Here is a 22,701-nt window from a genome sequence, read left to right as displayed (position 1 = left end):
TAAATATCCTGAGGGAGAAGATCATCCTGCTATCAACATCAACACACCTGAGGAAGACTTTTATATTCACTTTTGAGTCTCACTCCCAAGGGGGGAGCAGGCTTTGCTACTTTCCTCTGAGGTGATGGAGTGCTTGAGGTGATCATGTATCTGTGTTAAGAGTACACATCCAATCAGGGCTCCACTCAGGCCTTGCTCTGCCCCCTACAGAAACAGTGGTCTATATTTCTGCAATTTTTTTTACTAGGTAGATTGACTAGGGATTGTAGCCATCTGAGAAGACTGAATGTAAAAGATCCTGTTCCAGAGTTATAAAATGCCACAGATCAGAGTCCTTACAAACACAGGCTATTTATTCAAATAATCATATTATGTGAAGAAAATTGCTTCCCATATCAGATTTTTGATGCATTTGAATCTTTATTCTACAACACAAGTGACATAAATACAGTATCTTTTAAAATATTTTCTCTTTAGAATTCGTTTTTCACTTCAGATAAAATATACACAAAATACACTTGCAAGCTTGCTTACAGAGACCTGAAAAACAGTGAACTAACAGATTATATCAAACCAGACAGTTATAGCAACACTTGAAGGAGAGTGGTTTTCAGGACTTTGTAAAGGTAAATGTGGCTAAATAATAAGTCAAAACAAAAATGATACTTCCTTGACAAGGCCTTTGGGGTAAACAAAATAATTCAAGGCTCCTGGTGAATTGGCTGCAAGAATGAAATTTCCATCTTAATAGGGAAAATGGTAAGTCTACTCAATCATTATGGCTATACTTAGCTTCATTTATTCATAATTTATAATGAAAATAAGCTCATTCTTTGGTATAATACAAAAATGGATAAAAGGAATTCTCCTACCTAGTGGTCGTATCTCAAGTGGGGATAGGAATAGGGGGAACTATCGAAAACGTAATTATTTGTTTATTCCTCTTAGAAAATCACTGCGGAACAGAAGTCATTTGGCATTTGGTTAGAGGAGTAAATATTTGAGTTTTAGCTCTCCACCTTACCCCAACACACACGCTCTCTCACACACACAAAATAAAAACAACAACAAAAAACAAAACAAGAAAGAAAAGTAACCTTTCCCTCTAGGTACCCCCTCCTACCCTATCAGATCACATGATATTCTAACCCCAGGGTCTCACTACCCTATCAGATCACATGATATTCCCCAGGGTCTCACTAAAAGAGAAGCCCAAATACCCAGATCATTCACCTTTGACTAAAAGTAGCTACCTAGCGGGAAACTGATTGTTACCATACTGGACCAGAGGAAAGAACTGCCCAGGAAATGGTGGCAGAGGGTGAAGTGGTGTGGATGGTCACTGCTAGCTGGTGCTATCAAGGGCTTAAGCCTTCCAGGATCTAAGAGAAAACCTAGCTTGCCTTTCAGGTTCTCCCTCTTCTGTTTTGGCAACAGTTGATGAAACAGTTTGGAAATAAGTCTTTGTAGAGACTGAGTTTTAAAATGTAATTGAAATCAGAATTAAAAGAACTATGTGCATAATTTTAAATTGTGATGGGAAGAAAAGGAAATAATAAAAAGAACTCAGTTATGTGCAACCACAAAGTCAAAGATGAATTCTTGACACCATTAACATTGTGATGATATGCTTTGACTGATTTTAAGTATCTAGAATGATTGCCTTCTATTCAAACAATAGCCTAAATGACATAAATAAAAACTTCATTGGGTCAATGAAAATTATATGGAATTAATAGTTTATAAATGGGCAATATTTAGAATACTTAATTACTTTTCTCTGGAATCCTTCTATGCTTCTTTTAAACATTTATGTTTATTTACTTATTATTTATTTTTGAAATGGAATCTCTCACTGTTGTCCAGGCATGCTTGAGTAGCTGGAATTACATTAATAGATTTTTAATTTACTTGGATGTTTAATTTAATAAAAACACAGATAATCAGTTCTTTCTCTTCCTATTATATGGTCCTTATGATTTAAAAAAAAATGAACTCTAAAGCTAATTAACTGGGCAAAAGCGTTAAAATTTAAACTAAGGACCCTCTGTATTTGGGTTAACATTTCACTGGATTCTCAAAGCACACAGGATGACTTTCTTCTCTGTCCCATCATGTAGAATAAGAATTAGTTTACCTTGTGCCGATCTCTTTAGAAATTCAATATTTACGGAAAAGTCAAGACCGGCATATCTACTGCTCAAAAGGAATTGTTTCATTTTGAAAATTTCCACAAAGCCATTTAGTAGACTCTTTACAGATAAACATGGAACTAAAATCCTAACTTACACCATACAGTTAAGTGAAAGACAAGGGTACCATTAGAAGTGTCTTAGTGTGTTGAAATGCTGATATGTTAATGACCAATCCAAGATGTAAAGTAACTGACAAGCAAGCAACTACTTAAAAACGTCTGTAAGCCAGGAGCCAGGCTATAATGGAGCCATACGTGGAAACATCTCATTAAAATGATATAGGAAGGAATGCAAGTACCACATAAATTTGATTACCTTCAGTACAAGTCAAAGGGTCAACAGGTTACAAACAATCATTCATAGAATTAATGTTTCTAAATACAAAGACGGGAAGCTTGGACTTATCTTACTGTTCCGTACAACGCATACATTCATTGTCTTCTAGTGTAGGAGTCAATTATTGGTATAATAAAACTGGGAGGGGGAGAACTGGAATGTTGTAAGTAATCTAATCCCAACTGGTCAGCCCATGGGTCAGTTCCGTTTCGTGCTCGATAAGGCAGGTGGATTTGAAAGTAAATGATTTCTAACCTGTGGTCCCCAGAGCTGCAGCAATAGCTCCATCTGGGAGCTTGCTAGAAATGCAGATTGCCAACTGGAGAGAATCGGAAGCAGGACATCTGTGGCTTAACAAACCCATACGTAAATTTGGATGCATGCGAAGAGTTTGAGAACCACTGTTCTTCAGACAAAAGAAACTAGACACCATTGGCTCAGTCGCCAGGACAGGAACTCACAGAGCGAAACAGTTCTTAAGATTGAAGGAACTCGGCTGGATGGGCCCTTGACTGTTGGGGCCAGCCAATGCCTTCTCCCTGGAACCTCTCTGCGTGGTGATACAATGATTCAGTGAAAGGTTTTGTAGGGTGCTACTGATGTCATAGTGGGTTTTTTTTAAATTAATAAATGGTATCCTGTTTATACGGAAACTAATCATTGTTCTCAACTTAGTTTCTCCTGAATAGCCCTGGGTGTATATGATTTCCCCCTTTTTGTCTGTTTTTCCTAAAGTAATGTATTTATATTTTGAACATCTAAATGATGTTTCTATTACAACATGTCAATAAAATTTTTAGGTACCTTTATGTCAATTACAAATACTATAACCCAAAGCAAGGGGATTTCTTAAAAACAACCTCTTTCTAGATTCTTCTGCTATGAATAATGGAGTCATATTTTCCAAGAGAGCAGCATAATTATAAATCAAGCTCTTACTAGTTTCATAAATCTTTCCCAATATCAAGTTCATATTTTCAGTTAAAAAATGCTCAGAAATGTTTCTAAGGCCACGCTAAATCTTGCTGGGTTCCTGCTCAGTGGTTCCCAAACACATTTGTGTCCTCAGGTTACTGCAGGACACCGGAGTCTCTGGCTCTTTCCTCATCTATGGAAGTAAGCAGAAATGTTGGGGTGTGGCACATGGTCCCACAGATGCTGTCCTACCCGGAACTTCAGCCCATCTTGTACAAAATTGTGGTTTCTTTCTTGAGCGGATGTGTACAGTTTTGGAGGATTAGTCTGTGTGTCTCCAAGCTTTGATTGTGACCTGTAGGCTGCGCACTGGCCAGAGAAGCTGGCGGAGGGGCTCCATTGACTACAGGGCACTTTGTTGATTGAATGATACCTAAAATGGGTTGTGAATTATACATGTCCATGCAGACGGCTGTGTTTCTTTCATTTACAGTCAGACAGGCATGGCAGTACTGCGCCCACTGCTTCTCACTAATATTACTGAATCTTTAATGTAACCCTCAATGTTTTCTTTAGGGTTAAGATTTTGATTTTGATTTTGATATCCTTTATGTTCTAATCATAAAGACATTACTTTTAAGCCTTACTTTTAAAGTCCACATATTAGTCCAGGATAGAGCTATGAAGCAAATGAATTCATTTTAAGCCTCTGATGAAGGCCTTGCAGTTTCCCCGTTCTCTCACGCTGCCGAACTTACTCAGTGTTGACCGCTCAGCATGAGAAAGTGCAGGCTTTGTGTTCAGGGATTCTTCTCTACAAACACCTTCAACTTCTATTTGCTAACTTGCATAAATTATGGACCACTCTGGATCTGTGACCTTAACTAGGGAAAAACCCAGGTTTTATAAAGTGACCCAGTGTGTTACCTCTTTCAACAAAGGCCTTCATTCTGTTTAGTTCGGTGGCACTGATAACAGATCGTTACATTTTTTTCAGCAACTATTTATGTTTATCAGTATTTGTCTGCACGTACATATGTGTGCCATGTGTGTGCCTGGTGCCCCCAGAGGCCAGAGAAGGCAACATAGTCCCTGAAACTGGATTTCGAGATAGTTATGAGTCACCACTTGAGTGCTGAGAACCAGCCCCGAATCTTTTGCAAGAGCAGCAAGTACTCTTAACCCCTGAGCCATGTCTTCAGTCAGAGGTTTTCTAATGAAAAAAGGAATCGTTTCTACCCAAGTAGCGCTTATCTCTATTTGGAGAGACGAGGGTCTGCACTACCTTCCTGTAATTAAGGCTACTGGACAAAGTCGCTCCATTGACTGTGGATTTTTTTTTTTTTTTTAAATAAGATGCTTGTGTTGATTGTCATACCAGGAAATCTAAGTTAAGAGGACTTGGAAATGAACACTTGTGGCTTGAGGCAGGCTCTTACACTGTGGCTCCGGCTGTCCTAGAACTCACTCACGTTGGCCTTAAACTCAGTACAGTTCTCGTTTCCTTAGCCTCTCCAGAGCGAAATTTGGAGGCATAAGTCTGGCTTGGTTTAAAAATTTCAATCTGAACTGAAATGTCTGTTAGCATCTTCCGGAGTCAAGTGACGGGTAGTGGCTAGATGACCTAAAATGGTAAAATTGTGCATTCATGGAGAAAGCTGGGTCTACCATGAAGGGAAGAAGAGAACCGAGTGGGTAAAGAGACAGCCTAAACATCTTTAAAAGCTGACTGAGAGCTTTGGGAGCTAAGTGAGACTCTGTGATCAATGTATGAGCCTTCCGGTATTAAATCTGATCCCTTGCTCTCCAGGCTCTCACGTAGCCCAGGCTGGCTCCAGATTCCCTATGGACCCGAGGATGTCTCTGAATTTCTGTCTCACTGCTTCCGCCTCCTGAGGACTGGGGTTGTGGGTGTGCACCATGCTGGGACAATACATGAAACACAGGCACCCCGCCACCTGCTTTATGCGGTGCTGGGTGGCCTGTTTCATGGTGCACAGTTTTCTAAGAAAAGGAGGGAAAAATGTCAGCTTTAAGCAATAGAACTTTGGCAGTACATACAAGCAGCTAGGAGCAATGTTCTGCGTACCTCGGGACATACAGTGATAATGACTCTTTTAAGCACAAAAGCCCACCTTGACCTTGATCTTCAGCCCCAGTGGCTAAGGAAAAAAAAAAACAAAACAAAACAAAAAAAAAACACTGGTTCCATTCAGAGCCTGAAAGGGTGAAAGAAGAGAGGGGCAAAGGCAGAGGCTAGACATGGAGAGGGACTTACAGTGGTGAGGGAAGGAACCGCTGTCCATCAAGGCGCCTAATTACCTGCCCTTTCTCTCACCTGCAGGGTAATGTAACTGAAAGACGACTCATTAGCCATGATTTTGCAATGAGCAATATTCCATTTGGAACTGTAAGTAGCTCCCTCTGGCTGGACTCTGAAGACCCAGAGGCCTTTTCTGGAGTACGGAGAGCTTTGGAGGTGGTCTAAGAACAACATGGGACTTGGAATGACCTCTCAGAGGATGATGGGAGGATAGGCCAATACTTCCCACATTGCAGGTAAGGACATCCTGGGTATGACATTAGGTCTATCTCATCCTTTTATTTTCAGATTCTACTCGGACTGTTAGAGAACACTTTCACAAGCTAGTCTTGTATTTTCAGGTCCTACTCGGACTGTTAGAGAACACTTTCACAAGCTAGTCTTGCATGCTTTTGTAACCAGTCTGTAGTAGACCAGAGTCTTACTTCTGGGACATATGTACAAGGAAACTGCCTTTTATACTTCAAGAAAGGTCACATTTTGTGACATGCTGTAATTCAGTAATCTGGTTAACTGAGGTGCTCTTTCTAGTAAAGCGAGGTACTTATAGGCCAAACAAGAACAGATTCCCCCAAAGAATCTACAAAATTAAACAGCTAGGGCATACTGCTTTTGTTGAGAAAGACAAAACAAGGCAAAATCTTTAACTCTTAATGACATTTATAAGGTATATAAAATCTAAAGTTGTAGATAAAATAATTCATTGTTTATTCAAACAAATAAATAGTTGAGAGATGGGAATACAGCTCGGTGGTGGAGAATGTTTGTGTAACTTGCATGGGACCCTGGTTTGATTCCCAGCACTAGAAAAGAGAGAAACCGAAACATTGCTTCAGATCAGTTTTTAAACTTGAATTATTACCCAAGTTGAATCATTGTCTCTGAAGGCAGAGATTGTTTTGTGGGACTAGAAAAATGTCCTCTAGATTCTGTGGTCTCTCTGGATGGAATGGAGAATGGGGATTTCTTTTTGACCCCCCAAACAAGCCAGTCTACCTTTCTTTGACCTTGTAGATAGCTATTGAGTTCTCATGGAGGGCAACATTGATGAATATTACCACTGGATAAAGTTCAAGCCCTGTGAGGTCCTTCAGTACTGAAGAGTGAAGTCTCATTTTCAGAGGATGACATATGAATACAGTTTCAGGCACTGGGGAAATGCCACATATGCCTCGGTAACCAATCCTACACTGTAGAGTGTGAGTGGGCTTTCCTGAAAAGCTTTAGTCATTACTATAATGTAAGAAATGTATAAAATATGTGTTAAGGGCTCGGGGGAAGCTCAGTGGTTCCTAAGTATAAGGGATTGAACCTCACACTTAATTCCTAACCCACCACAGATATGGTACTATGTTTCAAATAAATTTTCTAATAATACTTAGAAAAAGAAATATCCACTTAAAATATTGGTCTGAATAACATGAGTTAAAAGAGAGTAAATTTGCTAGAGAGGTGTTTTACGTAGAAAAAAATAGTTTTCTAAATTCATTGTGTCCCTTCCCGTTCAGTCTAGAGTTTGTGTAACTGACACCATCGTCTCACAACTGTGCTGTAGTGGAAGGTTTACAACGATCCTGTCACGGTCCCTAGCCCACCCCGTCCAGCTGTATCCCCATCCCACACTTCTTGCCCCTCCCCTGAGAAGTATGCTCACCAGATGGAGGACTCCGAGTTCGTTTCCTCCAAAGGATACTGTGATATAAAATGAATTGCATCTTAATCTTTCTTAAAAATCCGAGTGTCATACCTTACGTTCAGATAGTTGTGGGGCATAGAAATGTCTGTGCAACAAAAGACTAAGGCACCATTTTTCTTTGTCTGCCTTGGGAACAGAAGCAAAGACTCATGGGACACAGGGTAGTCAGTATCAAAGTCTTGCGACAGTGCACACCACTGCTGAGCCACCGACTTAAAAATCATGCTAGGAAAGAATTTCCTTCCTTTAGAAACAGAGAAATAAAGGCACAACAGTACCTTACCTGGGGAAGTTATGAATATCAACCTGAAAATCTTAACAACTTAAGAATAATGTTGAAATGTTCCCAAATATATTTTAGAAGTCATTTTTTCTTGATTAGAGCACTGGAAAAATACACTTTCGCAGTTTTCTCCCCAACCAAATTATAATCATCAGAATATAAAAATTCTTCTGATTAATTATGTCTGGCGCTAGATACACGAATATATATATCAGCTTGACTTCCCAGCAAATGTTTTCTTAGGACTTACATTGATTTTTGAAAATGATGGACTAAATGGATCAGCCTCGGGCTTCTAAAGGAGAGCTGTTAAAAACGATCCATTTGGGTAGAATAAGACAAGCAAATGCACTTGGAAATTAAGTTTAGATTTAGAAGTGAATGCAGACTCTCCTGTAACAATGTGCGAGGCCAGAGATCACCATGTCACTTGGATACCACTTTGGCATCCAGACTAGCCCAAGGCTGGCTAATTACGGAGAGCTTGGAAAAAGCTTTGTGTTACTAAGTTTCAGAGAACTAGTTTCTCAGAGACCTAGCTTGAATGGGCTGGTGGTAGGGAAAATGCAATCAGCTGGATGGACAGACAGACTCTGACCACAGGGATTTGAGTCCTCTAAATGATGATGTCATAGACGCGGCCCACTCTTCCAAGCCATTCCCTCACAGCCTGACGAACTCTGATGTCAGTCACATGACAGGTGAGCTGGCTGATACATGGGAACACTGCTGGCTGGAGGGCCATGAAGGTCTGGTCTGGAAGGATTTGAATCTGATTGAGAACGGTTAGCACCATGTTGGTCCATGCCTATGAGAAAGGATGGAAGAGAGTTATTGGCTGCCTCATGGTTTAGCACGGCAGTGCTGTTAAGCTCTGGGAATCTGCACATGGTTTTCTCAGGAATGAACCCTAATAGTTTAATGTGCCTGTAACAAACTGGTTTTCATTTCACATACTGAAGGATGGGAAGAGAATCCTCTAACATGAGGGATGGCTTATGTTTAGCTTTCACAAACTGTTAAGACTGAAAACGCAGGAGGAGATGTCCATGAGGCACTGAAAGCTCAATCAGCTCAATTAGCTGTCTGCTAAGACCTGGATCACTTGGGATCATTCTACCTTAATGTAGGAGAAGATTTAAAATCCTTAAAACCCCAACACATTTAAAAACAATTAAGATACAGGATTCACCAAGAAACTTATCTACTAAAGAATAAACAACTATCTCATGGTTACTGGATACTTTAAAAACAACATAGCCCAAAACAGGGATGTCCCTCAGCGAAGAGGGCTTGACTTGCGTGTATCGGGCCTTAGGTTCACTCCCTAGTACTGAAGAAACTAGTCTAGCAAACTTAGGCAGACTCCGTCTTCTCAAGTTTACTTCTCTGTTGGATATGTTTCAAAGGAGGAGGCATGACTCCTGTAGGGTGTATTTCAAATGTATGTACACGTAGAGTTCCCAGGACCCCCATCCTCTGATGCACCTCTAGCAAGACTCTGCAGTAAAGGACTTCATCTAGAATCCCCTAGAATCTTTGTTTCCAGATTTTCTGGAAAAACACTATCAATGCTGTTCCCCCCTCAAACTCCTTTTGACATGCTACATATGTGCTCACGATGGTTAAAATAATTCATGTTATTTTCTTCATACACGGTTTCAAAACGATAGAATAGCCTCAGTGCCATATTCAAATGACAGGAGAGCTCAATGCCAGCTAAAGCCTTTTTGTAAAAAAAAAAAAATCAGCTTTAGCGTCTTCTTTTTACAGGTGGCTTCCTACTTCTAAATTGTATGTCATGACATGAAAACATGGTTTCTAAAATGACCTGAGAAGAAAATTTGTTTCTCAGGCAGATGGCACAGCATAGGTCCAGTCATTCCGACTTGGTGGTAGGATTTATATCTCCTGCTGTGTACCAGATCTCTGTCTGTCTGTCTAATGTAGCCTGAGCTGCCTACAACATGTGACTCAAATATTGCCAAGGATGACTTTGAACTTATGTCTCTGTCTTCATTGCTTCTGTTCGGGGATCGCAGGAGTGACCATACCTAGTTCAGGGAGGTGAAGGGGGCGGGCGGTAGGATATAACCCAGAGCTTCCTGCATGCTAGGCATGCACTCAGCCACCTGAGCGTCATCCTTGCTGGTTTCACATCTTTGGGGATGCAGGTTCTGCAAGGGGGACACCTCTGGCATCTGCAGAAAACTGCTAGCTGGAACGCACCTGGATCTGGGCCTCTGCATCTCGCACAGAGACACTCAGGGAGCTCCCGGTGGAGCCTGAGCGGGGTCTCTTTTCCTGCCTCAGTAGCTCTGGGCCTGCGCTGAAGGAATGGCGCATCTGCCCTTGGTCCATGAGATGCTGTGGCCGCTGAAGCAGTGGGGAATCGGGACCCCGGGGCCCCAGGGGCTCCCCCTTCTTATCCACCTTGACTTCCTTGGGGAAGGCAGGCAGGTTGTGCGGCTGCCTCCTCTTCTTGTACTCTGTCATCAGCTTTGAGATGGTCTTGTCGGCAGCCATGGTGCAAATCTTGTTCCCCGCGCTCTCCCACCACTCTTTTTTGCGGCCAGGATCCTTCCTCTCTGTCTTGGGGCTGGGGGGTAGCAGCAGCATGTCCCCGCTGCCCACTCTCAGGCTCAGAGGCTCACTTAGGTGTTCTCTGCGATCATCTTCCGAGGGCGTGTTTTTCCCGGAAAAGCCTCCCGTGGATGGTGTGGACGACTCCGACTGGAAGGAGGGGAGGATGAAGAACGGGTCACTCTTGAAGGCGGGTGGCTCCTCCAAGCTGCTCTCCAGGTCCAGGTGCATCTGGATGTAGTGGTTACAGAGCTCCATGCACAGCTTGTGCAGCCTCTTGACCAACCACACCCAGTCTGCGTTGCTCACTGGCTGCACACTGAGCGAAGGCAGGCGAGCCCTCCATTGCCTTTTCTCCTTGCCTCGCGGAGGGCTCACCTGTGCGGTCTCCTCAAAGATGTCTTCATCCTCCGACGAGCACTGCTGCGAGGAATCAGAGCTCCTCTCCTCCTCGTCGAAGAGGACCTTCTTCACTTGCTCCGCGGTGATGGTTTCTTGGTTGGTGAGAACCGCACAGACTAGGGCATGAAAGTATATGTTAAAGCTCATGGCCGACTGTCGATACAGGTTGGCGGCGCCTCCGATGCCAGATACTTTCTTCAGCAGGCACTTCAGGCCGGGGCTTGTGTCGAATTCCCGGGCAGTCCTGTAGGAGTCCAGCAGCAGGTCAAATATCACAGCCAGGTTCTGCATGGAGATGTATCTGAGGAAGCCGGCCAGCTTGGTGTCTGGTACTTGGATGGACGTCTTCTCCTCTCCTGGAGAGGGGCCTTTGACAAACTCTTCCAGCAGGACGTCATACAGGTTCTGGAGCAGTACTTGGTGAGAAAGCAAGCTCACCACGATCTCCCTGAAAGAAACGCTTCAAATGCAAAGACGGGAATGGTTAGTGGCTTTCTGCCTTCTCCCTTCTTTCACAGCCAGGTAGGCGATCCACTTCAGAACATGTGACACTCCCAACTAAATCCATTGTGTTCCAAAATTGTTTTTAATTATGTGTGTGCATGCATGCTGAATATGTGGAGGTCAGAGGACTATTTGAAGGATTCAGTGTCCTCTACTTCCTCCGCCATGTGTGTACAGGGGTTCTAACTTAAGTCGTCCAACCTGGTTGCAATCACCTTCACTCACTAAGCCATCTTGCCTGCCCTTTAATATCTCTCTTTAAAAGGGGTAAACTTCCCTTTTAATCATGGCTGATAGAATTCCTGGCACTTCTTAAAATTAAGGAGCTGAGATTGTAAATTAAGCTACTGAATTATCAAGCCACAGGAAATAAGCACAACACCTTCACAAAAAATTACATACAATTATAAGTCAGGCCACTCCTAACCCTTCCAACCTCCTACCCTATTTTCTTACACACATACATACGGAAGTCTTACTGGCTTATTTTTGCTACCAAGAGTTTTCAAGGATCAAATGCGAATGCTTTAGGCACTGGAAATTTCTATGCTACTGCTATTACGGTGCTAACATTATAAGATGAAAAAATAGATGGATAATGTAGCTCACAGACTTCCACAGCAAGCCTGGGAAAACAGCATCTGCTCCTGTCAATTCTCTGCCTGCCAGTTGGGCCACTGGGACTGTGGCACAAAGCTTGCAGGGTCATGTGATTTCCCTGAGTCAACTTTCAGAGAGGAGAGAGCACTCACCCTCCCTAGACACCACTCCGGGGCATCCGGCTGAGCAGTGGGCAGGTAATGAATGAGAGAGTTCCACACTTCTCTAATCAAGAAACAATTCAGATAAGGTAGTTTATATGTAAATGCTCAAATGCTTGGTTTGGCTGCTTTTTGTACTGAGAAAATAATTTCTATTTCAGGCTATTGCCACTTTAATTGACCAGTGTGGTTTGTGGTTTCATGTTCCTTTCACTGCCCCTAGAATTTTATCAAAATAGCTTCTACCATGTTATTGCCATTCTGCTGCCAACTAATTCCTGTAACTGATACAAGGTCCAGACTTCTTTAAAGACAGAATCTGATGCAGCCCAGGCTGACCTCAGACTTGCTATGCAGATGAGGATGGATGGCCTTAACTTCTGATCTCCTGCTTCCAACTCCTAAATGCTGGTACCATACATATGAACTACTGAGCTACCCTTAGGACCAACCACCTTGTTGTTATTTTCTTGTTTTGGTCTGCCCCACTATGAAATCAAATTTTAAAATTCTATAGTTAACAAAGTTTTAGCTAGAAGAACAAAAAAAAAATCATCCATTAATCTAAATACGGGCTTTTCACTTCATGTGCTTGTCACTGAGGAAAAACCATGACTCTCATTCAGGATGAAATACACAGCAAGGGGTTGCCACCCTAAATCAGTAGCCCTGTCAGATGGCCGAGATGACTTCTGCAATGTGTACATTGCACACACATACAACACACCGTATTTTAACCATACAATTCAGCGGCGCTGAGTGTCGTCACTATGCTGGTATAAACGTCACTGTCACTCTAAAACCTTTTCATCATCTTGGGCAGAAACTCCATACATTAAAGAACCCCCCCCCCCGGTTCCTATGTAGATAGGGTTTTTTTATTATTATTAAAGTCACTCAGTATTAGCAAACCTGAGTATCTCTTCCTCTGTAGAAGGTTCTACTTGTCTTTGTTATCATTAGGAATCAACTTGATAAAGGTCTAGAACCACCTAATAAAAAGTTTCTATCTTTTCCAGGTTGGTCTGTGGCTCTGTCTGTGAGATTATAGGAGCTGTTATAGGAGACTCCAGCTCACTGTGTGCAGCACCATTTCCTAGGCAGGTAGTCTTGGGTTAAAAAAAAGTTTTTGGGTAAAAGAGCCTGAGAGAGCCAACAATTTATGGTTGGTGATTCAAATTCCTGCTCTGATTTCCTTCAGTGATGGACCACGATCTGGAAGTATGAGGCAAACAAACCCTTTCTCATTCGAGCTACTTTTGACCAGTGTTTTATGACATAAACAGGAAGGAAATTAGAACACTACCAATTTGATCTACGTGCTTCAAGTCTACAGCTTAAGGACCCAAACTAAGAAGGTAAACCCTTCACAGACCTGCTCAGTTCTCTATCATCTGTACTTTGCAGTACTGTCCTCAAAAAGAAGGGCAGTATCTTATCTTTTTCATTGTCTTTAACATATAAAGTAGACAATTATGACCTACCCTTAAAAACTGATGTTGGGGGAAGCAGGAGCTGGAATTGGGGGGAAAGTACATGGGATACCATTAAAGTTCTCTTTTGTGTGACAGGGTCATGCATATATTATTTTCATGTTTCATAAGTTGAATGTACATATATATATCTCCCATGTATTCTTTTGTGTACACTAAATGCTAGCTAAAATATTCCATAGAAATTTTACCTAAATGGTTACAGTATTAAAATGGTTATTTTAACAAACTGTTACTCAAATCACCCAGAGGCTGTGCAGTGGTAACAATTGCCTTTGTTCAGGTTGCTATAGTGAAATCTCACAGATTGTGCTGTTGTATAATCAAAGACGTTGATTTTACAGTGTTTGGCAGTTGAAAGTCTAAGAATAGAGTATTACTATGACTGGACTCTGGTAAGGGTTTTCTAGTAGCTGTGGATTGGGACAAGGGAGCACTCCTGTTTCTCTCAAAGGCATTAGTCCCATTCATGAAGGGCTCACACCTCATGATTTACCAAAGGCCTTACCTTCTAATCGTAACTTGAGGAGTTAGGATTAAAACACAAGTTTGGAGGAATGTCAACCCAAATCCTTTGTACTGACTTGCTCCCCAGAGTTGTGAAGGGCAGAGGTCTTGTGTTCCTCCAGAACTTGGTTTGTTTCTGGCTTTCACACTTAGTGGTTGTATATTTTTGGATATGTATCTTGGCTTTTCTTGTCCTCATGGGTTAAAAGGCAAGTGGGATGTTATCTGCTGTCCCCTTACCCAATGTTAAACAATTATTGCTATTAATTTAAAGGCCAAGTAGCTTTGCCTTTACATCTGACTCCAAGAACAAGGATTTTTCAGGAAGGATGATAGTATTTAAAAATTTCTTCTGGTAATACATGGGTATTTTTGCCTCCTGTCAGCATAGTTGTATTAGTTATTGAAACAGTCTGAATTACCTGAACTGTGCCAATCTGAAATATGGTAGTTATATATTTTAAAGTCTTGTTATGATGCTTGGCTAACCTTGGACTCCTGGGCAGAACTTACTGCCCCAACTTTTGTTTAAAAATCCGATTAACACTTTAAATAAGATTATTACACACATGATTTTATGAACTGAGTTGTATCCTATCCAAATGCATATGTCAAACACCTAATCCCAGTCAGAATAGATCATATTTACAGGAAGGGTCTTTGAGGAGGTAATTAAGTAAAAGTGAAGTCATTTTGGTGGATCTTAGTCTGGTATATACACATTCTTTGTTAGAGGAAATCTGTATAGAAAAACATAGAGGAATCACCATGTATGGACTCAGAAGACAGCCATCTACAAGCTTAACGAACAAGTCCAGCCCACACCTTGACCTCTGACTTTTAGCCTCCAAAACATACATCAGCATTGCCAGTCACCCAGCCTGGGGTAGTTCCTCATGGATTAAACAGTATGCATTGCACGTGTGAAATGTGGTCAACAGGCTTACCATTTTTACGGAAACCTTTGCTAGACGATCCACAATGCTGCTAGTGTTCCTAGCTAGAGCCTGGATTAAGGAGAGGGAGTTTCCAGTGGCCTACCTTTTCTTGGCAAGCCCGTTTGGCTTCTCATCAGGAGGCAGCTCAATGATGAGCTGGCAGGACTGAGCGTGATCGAAGTTGTTTGGAGTCTTTGGTGAGCACTGGGTGTCCAGCATAAACACCTGCAGGAATATACACACACAGGGACAGGTCAGAAGCCCACATCTATTAACGTCACTGACAGCGGGCTAGTGACCCCGGGTAAGTAGTTTATTCTTTACCCATGTCTTTACTTATGAAGTGGGATGACAATGGCTTCCACCTGATAGCGCTGATGAAATAAATTGATGCATGTATATTACATATGCCGAGCAAATAATAAGCATTGATTACCAACATTAATAATACCATTCTATCACACGTCAGTTCATTACCTTCTGAGTATGACAGTAAGTAGTAATAACACATACAGAAGGGGATTGGTATTAGTTTGCTTTCTCTTGCTGTGATACACTCCATGGCCAAAAGCAACTTGGGGAGGAAGGAGTTAACTTCATCTTACAACTTTCAGGTCATGGTCAGTCCATGAGGGAAGTCAGGGCTGGAACTCAAGCAGGAAGGTGGAGGCATGAAGGATTGGTTGCTTACTGGCTTTGTTCCATGGCTTATTTTGTTCAGGCTGCTTTTTTATACACCCAGGACTGTCAGCCCAGGGGTGGCACCATATCAGTCATCAATCAGGAAAATGACCCACAGGCTCGATCAGGTCAATCTGATGGAGACATATTTTCAATAGAGGTTTCCTCTTTCCAGATGACCCTAGCTGCATCAAGGTGTCAAAAACTAACCAGGATACAAGCTACTTCTGTAAAAGCTCATATATATATATGTATGTATGTATGCATGCATATATTACACATAACTGAGATATATACACCCCATATGTATATATGCATATATATGCACACATACACATGTACACATGTATATGATGTCTGTACATAGAATATGCATGCACACCCATATACATATGTTTTAGAGGGGCTTGCAATGCTAGGCAAACACTCTACCACTTTGCTACATCCTTTTATCTCTGGCTTTTATATCCAAGGCAGAAATAAGAAATGAAGACTCAGTCAACCATGGTGACGCATGCCTTTAATCCCAGCACTCAGGAAACAGAGGCAGGCAGATATCTGTGAGTTCTAGGCCAGCTAGGGCTCTATGTCTCAAACAAACAAATGAAGCTAAGATCCATAGCTCCTTTTGGGACCACTTTCCTATTAGGACTCCTGGTGTAACTTGCACAGAGGTGGCTAAAACATTTCAAACATCCATCAGACCTCTGCTCCAAGGTCCCATTTCTTTGGACTTAAAGACCTTTAGACTATCTTTTTAAAGGAAATCTCTTATTTCCTGAAACTAGCTATTTTTAACTGTAAATATAGAAGGTTTGGGATTGAAGAAGAGAAACACCAAGTGGTGAAACACTTCCATGTTCTTCTCCATTAACCACAGATTTCAGGAGAGGCGTCTCTACTGATGGTCCATCTGTTGTCGAGTTTGAAATAGGATCACCAAGCTGGCTTGGAACTCATTCTATAGCCCAAACTAGTCTGAATTCGGGGTCCTTCTGCCTCTTGAATGCTGGAATTATAGACATTTGCCCCCTTGCCCAGGTGCCATTTTTATAGTCTACTGCATGCTTGCACACAAGTGAAAATCCCACAGTGTAAACATGTGAAAAACCACCAAGTGTCACAGGTTTGCTTAGAGAATCCATCCCTGAGGAGGTCACCTTGGGCTTCACTCTAAGCCCAACTTATTGCTGCAGCTGGCTACAGCTGCCATGCTGTTGAAGGGGCTCTTGGATGCAGCCTTCTTTTTCCTTTGTCCCTTCTCCTGCAGACACATCATGTATGCTTCTTAGGAACATGGCTCTCTCTTCAAAACGGTATGAGTGTTCTCAGCAGGTGAGGTGACAAGCTGAATATGGAAGGCGCTTCCTTTCTTGTCTCATTCGCTGAGCACTGCTGGGTGAAGTCCTTCAGAAGGAACCTGGACGAGAAACTTCTCAACAGATTCCCTGGATCTGGCATTACAAGTGCTTGTGAGCCACCTGACATAGGTGCTAAGAACCAAATCCAGTTTATATGAAGATGGTTTTAATGGTTGGCTATACTCAATTCAAATGTGCTAAGTCACTTAAAATATTAAGGACTGTTCTGTTTGGGTGATAAAAATGTAATGTCTGAACAATCTTTAGTCACCACATTTAGCAGTGTTAGTATTTAGAAAACCCTTCTCAGTAGCCTAAGCAAGGTCTAGATGAAGTCCAGGCTGTAGGACAGGCTCTGATCCAAGTTCAAAAGAATACAACCTGCAAAGGATGGTGTAGGGAGAATGAGCTAAAGTCATTCTGGTGGGAAAATGGGACTGAAGGGCTTAGGGCCTTAATGTGTATGTCTTTAAGGGAGATACAGGACATTCAGGATGACTCTGAGCATGCATCTCACGCTTCTGAAGTCCCAAGACTCACACCGTCCAACTCTTACCTGCTGGGCCATGGCCCGGATGCGCCAGTACTCTGCCTCAGCACTCGGGGAGGAGGATGGTGCTGCCACCCGCACCTGGCAGCCTTCCCCACTGAAGCCCTCTGTGCCACTGTGGAAGCAGCCTAGCAGGTCCTAGGGAGGAACAGCAAGCATTCCTAGGGTCTGACTGTGTTCAGAGTGCCAGGCCCAATCTGATACTGATTAAAAAAAAAACCAACCCAGTGTTTTTGTTTTTCCCTCATATTCTGCTACTATGCAGCTGTATGAGGAGGCAGACAGAGCTCAGGTGCCCAGTCTGACCAAGCATCAGGGAGCTAAGCAAGAGGAAATCAGCATTGCCTCCCTCTTTCGCCTAGCTCATCATCTTACCTTCACCGGCTTGAGAGTGGCAGAGAAGGCATCCTGCAGGGCGCAGCACGCAAGTCGCCACATTTCCTCAGTGAACACAGGACCCGCGGTCACGAGGACGTACCTGCCAAAAGGCGTGTCCCTTGTCCAGAAATTCTGTGTCCTCAAGGGTGAGTGGAACACAGGTTTACCCTGTACTTGCTCTACAAGACTTCCTGTCTCCTCACTCCTGCCTTCTACCTCTCTGGTCGTCCACTGTCAAGATTGATGTGTCTAAACTAAAACTGTTTAGTTTTAGTTTAGACACATCAATCGATTTCCATTGCAAACAGCCCCACATCAAACCTCGGGCCTATAAGTATGGCTGTGTTCCCTTGATTCATCTTCCCATCCTGGCCCCATTTGTTACCACTCCTCTACAAACCCTAACCACATAAAACAAGACCCAAACTCTTATTATCTCCTTGTACCTGTTGTCTTGTTCTCCCAACTGGAATATTGTCACCTAGTGAAGACTTACAATTGTGATTACAATGAGATGTTCCCAGAAAGTCTCTGGTTTTGAATAAAAAGTCCCCAGTGAGTGGCTGTTTGGGAAGGCTTAAGATGTATTGGCCTTGTTTAAGGTTTCCCAAGCCTTTTACCATCTCCAGTGTAGGGTACTCTTTCTGCTTACAGTCTGAGATGTGAGCTCTCAGCTACTCTCCTGACACACCTTTGCTCCACCATCATGGACGCGAAGCCTTTGGAACTGTAAGCCCAATTAATCACTCTCTTCTATAAATTGCCTTTGTCACAGTGTGTTTTCATTGAAACAACAGAAAAATAATGAAGATGATCACTTTGGGGTAGGAACCAAGTGTCACCATTATTACCATTATGAACCCTGCTCTCTTGTCCTTTCTGTGTATTTATCATTAATTCCTCTGTGGAGGTCAATGTTATCAGTTTTCAGTGACCCTCTCTCTGGTGGTTTTTATTATTTTTCTTTGAGACCTTACCTTGCTGTGTAGCCTAAAGTGGTTTTGAACTCAAACCCTCTTTTCTCTACCTACTGGGTGCTAGGATTACAAGTGTGTTTGTGTCTAGAGGCTGTAGGCCTCTAGCGTAGGCCATCACTCTCAGTGTCTATACTAAAGAGATAGAAGGACCTAGGTATCTGGTAACGTTCTCACAAGAAGACTTCTATGTTCTCATTGTGGTGTATAGAATCAGTACTCTGCATCCCAAAATGGGATTTGTTAGGAGCAGGAGTGGGGCATGAGAACAAGAGCCTAAAACCTTAGAGAATCCCCCACAAGGGTTCCTAGGACCCAGGAACAGATTGAGGCAAACTACCTGGTGGTTAGGAGCTGGTACTGGACACTAATTCTCAGGTTCCCCTCACCATGCTCCACCATCGCTTCTGAAGTAAACCTTCCTCTTTTGTCTCCAAGGAAACCACCCATCACTTTCTCTACCTCCACTTGGTCTATCCCCATCTACACAAAGTACTTGTAGACTAAACACCAAAAAGGACTGTTTATTATAAATTATTTATAAAAAAGTGATTTGCTACCATAAAGATAATGCCTTTGGATTCCATAATAAAACTCCACCTTTGGGGAGAGCCAAGGGACCCTATTCTCACCTAATGCAGGAACAGCCAACTCTGGAGATAGTTTCTGTGGGCTTGGCCACACATGCCACCAGCAGCTCAAAGAGATCCTTCAGCATGGTGTTGATCATGCTCTCATATCTGATGTCTACAGGAAGGAGTAAAAAGGTTCTTAGGACTCTGGTGTAAAGGGGGAGAACGTGATGGCCATCTCTGGTCATAGAAGAAAGGCTAAGACATAAAAAGATATATATTTGGGGAAAAAACAAGAATGGCATACCTTCCCCTTATACCCTCTCAAAACAAAATACAACAAAGCAATGTTTATTTTTGGAGTTCTTTTCCCCAGGTTTGACATGTTTCATTCTGTTTATAAATACAGGAAGATGAAAAGTGGTTCACTTTTTTTTTGTGTATTGTTTAAAGTTCAGCATATTAAGCTACTCAAACAAGACAGAATATAATATATGACCTGAAAATGAGTTGCTGGAAAAAATTGATTCTAAAAAGGAAAATTTGAATATGCTTTCCTTGGTGCCGGAAACTGAATTAACATGGAAGTGCTCTTGGAAAACAAAACAATCTAAACAATCTCGTTTCAGTTTGGTGACTTCTGAACCTTGTCAGTCTGGCTTCCATCTGCACATCATTTGCAGACTGAAGGAAGGAGATATCCCCACTCCAGTCTGTTTGCCAACCCTAGGAATGCATCTGAATGTTCTTCCTAGGGCCCTTGTGATGCAACAGAAGCAAATTTTAGTGGTATTGTTCACACCCCTCCCTGTGCAAAGCAATAGTCTGCTCAAAAATATCAACCCCTTTAGACACATGCCTAATCTGCATGCTGAAGTCTGTCCCTCCTCCTTTAGCGTTAGACTAACCCCCACCCTAAAACTGTAAAAAATCCTTCCTACTCCATCAGCTGTGGAGAACCCTCCCTCTTCCAGCAGCTGTGGAGAACCCTCTCTCCTCCATCAGTTGTGGAGAACCCGCCCTCCTCCACCTGCTACTAGGTATGATATCTTCAACAATAAGCACAGAGCATTCCATTTGATAACTTTATAAGGCTGCATGCATACCAATTTTCCCTCCAATGATATGCTATTAGGTTACTGGTACTAACCACATGATTATATTTCATCTGCTCCCCGGACAAAGGCATTTGCATCAGTCATTCACTAAGCACTTTGAGATAACGACGCTGCAGGCAGAAGCAATGCCCACAAGGGCTGGCTCTGGCACTGTAGCTACCTGAGTGTAGAAAGCTTTGGATGTGCTCCACCACCAGCTCGCAGGACAGACCGATGGCATGCTTGAAGTTAGCAGATGCCACATCCCAGTAGGAATGGTCCTTGTGGCTACGACGGAGCCACAGAGTCATCACAGGAAGGAGGAGGTGAACGACTGCATAGATTCCAAACCCTGGGCCTGGTAAAGGGAGGAGAAGGGTCAGAGCTGTGACTGCAAGAGGAGTTGGGATTTCTTGCTACGGATGGTATCAAAGATCTCTTTCCAAAGAGCTCCCCAGTCTCTGAGAAAATATGGAAGAACTGACAACTCCCCGGGGGGTAATAACAGGAACATTTTCTTCAGATTTTAACTCTGTAGGTATATAAATACCCATACAAATTCAAATATCACATAGCTAAAATGTCACTTAATCTCTTAGATTCAGATGCATAAATACACAGATGCATATAGAAAGAATGTCAAAATATATAACGTATATATTTCTATAGGACATAGGTTTGTTTATTAACAGTCTGGGTCTCACTGTGTTGCCCAGACAGGCCTTGAACTCCTGGACATATGTGTTTTCCTGTGTGATCCTCCTTGCTGCGGGAGCTCTTTCCGCTCCTTCAGCCAATCGCCGCTGAGTTACCAACCCATTGGGGCGTGGTCTCTCTCTCTTTAAAAAAGCAGCGGCTGTCCTCCACTCTGTCTTTGGCTTCTGGCTCCGCTTCTGGCTCCTAGACTCCTTTCCTGTTTGCGCAGAGGGGCTGTTGTCTGGGACGGTAATCTGTAAGTTTTTTCCCCTTTGAATAAATAACCATTCTATTAATCATAATTCCAAACTGGTGTGGGATTGTCTGTGACTTACGCCTTCACCTCCTGAATAGCTCTGTGGCTACAGGCATTTCCCACCACACTGATCGAGAGTTTGAAGAACTACTTTTGGATAAATATGAAGAACAAAGTTTATATTATAAACAATCCTTATTTTCACTGACATATACTATTTCCATTATACATAGGTATAATTTATTATCAATTTCAGTACTGACAGGCATTTAAAATGTGGAATTTTTTTATTCTGTAGACAATGGTATAAAGAAAATATTTGTGCTTCCCTAAAAACATTAGATTTAAAAATTTTTTATTTTAAAAACAAGATAAAAATAGAGTAGGCTGGCTCATGCTTCTATTTCTTGGGTGTTTACAACAGCTAGATTACCAGTTTTAGGCCAATGTGGGCTAAATGGTAAGACCCAGTAAGAAAAATAAAAACAAACAAATGAAAGATACAAAATATAACAAACATGAAAATTACATAGTCTATAATTTTATTTTAACATATTTCCTTAAAGTAGTTTTTGAATATACTATGTATGTATGTGTATTTAGAAATACATTAAATAGTTGATTTCACATTTAAAATAATGCCTTATAAATGTCATTCACTCTTATTAACTGCTTATCACTTAGTGTTCACAATTTTTATTTTAGCATTTAAGAGAGTTCAACAAATAGATATTTTTGGCACTAAACACCATTCATATGTATCATATGTTAATTAATATGAGAACTGAAAATGGCACTTACTAATGAGATGTACTGAGAAGTTGTGGTGCATAACTCTTCAATGGAATGTTTTTAGCTTTTAAACATAAAACTAGATGCAAACTTTGCAATGGGTTTTGAGAAGGTATTAATAATCAAATCTTCATAACAATGAAGAGACTGGGATTAACTGGTAGTTTCATTAAGGTTCTAATTCTATTAGTAAAAACTAAAATTTCAGAGCTGAAGAAATGTCATCAGCTATTAAGAGGTTGCTCTTAACTGAACTCTGGTCCTTTGGTGGTGCGGGAGAATTGTCTGTATTCTGTCAATCATGTTTTAAATAAACGCTGATTGGCCAGGCAGGAAGTATAGGTGGGTTAACCAGATAGGAAGTAGAGGCGGGCGATGAGAACAGGAGTATTCTGGGAAGCAGGAAGT

At 41.9% G+C, this 22,701-nt stretch overlaps 1 protein-coding gene across 2 annotated transcripts in view; it reads right to left on the bottom strand.

The window, feature by feature from the left end:
* Positions 1–332: 332 nt before the first annotated feature.
* Arfgef3 (ARFGEF family member 3) overlaps positions 333–22,701 on the bottom strand; it is a 150,613-nt gene continuing 128,244 nt past the window's right edge. The window contains exons 28-34 of one of the 2 annotated variants that reach the window (XM_087911582.1): positions 20,731–20,907; positions 19,513–19,627; positions 17,904–18,006; positions 17,535–17,666; positions 15,040–15,161; positions 9,978–11,193; positions 333–8,556 (exon numbers count right to left, since the gene is read on the bottom strand). In XM_087911582.1, coding sequence (XP_087767708.1) covers positions 8,365–8,556; positions 9,978–11,193; positions 15,040–15,161; positions 17,535–17,666; positions 17,904–18,006; positions 19,513–19,627; positions 20,731–20,907 — 2,057 coding nt within the window. In that variant the 3' untranslated portion in view covers positions 333–8,364. The remainder of the gene's footprint in view (positions 8,557–9,977; positions 11,194–15,039; positions 15,162–17,534; positions 17,667–17,903; positions 18,007–19,512; positions 19,628–20,730; positions 20,908–22,701) is intronic. The other variant, XM_087911585.1, reaches the window with a different exon arrangement.

This window comes from Myodes glareolus, chromosome 1 (assembly GCF_982192425.1).
Source record: "Myodes glareolus chromosome 1, mMyoGla1.1, whole genome shotgun sequence".
In the NCBI taxonomy this organism is placed as follows: domain Eukaryota; kingdom Metazoa; phylum Chordata; class Mammalia; order Rodentia; family Cricetidae; genus Myodes; species Myodes glareolus.
Note: the sequence above shows the minus strand (reverse complement) of the source record. Positions and strands in the feature narration are given on the sequence as shown.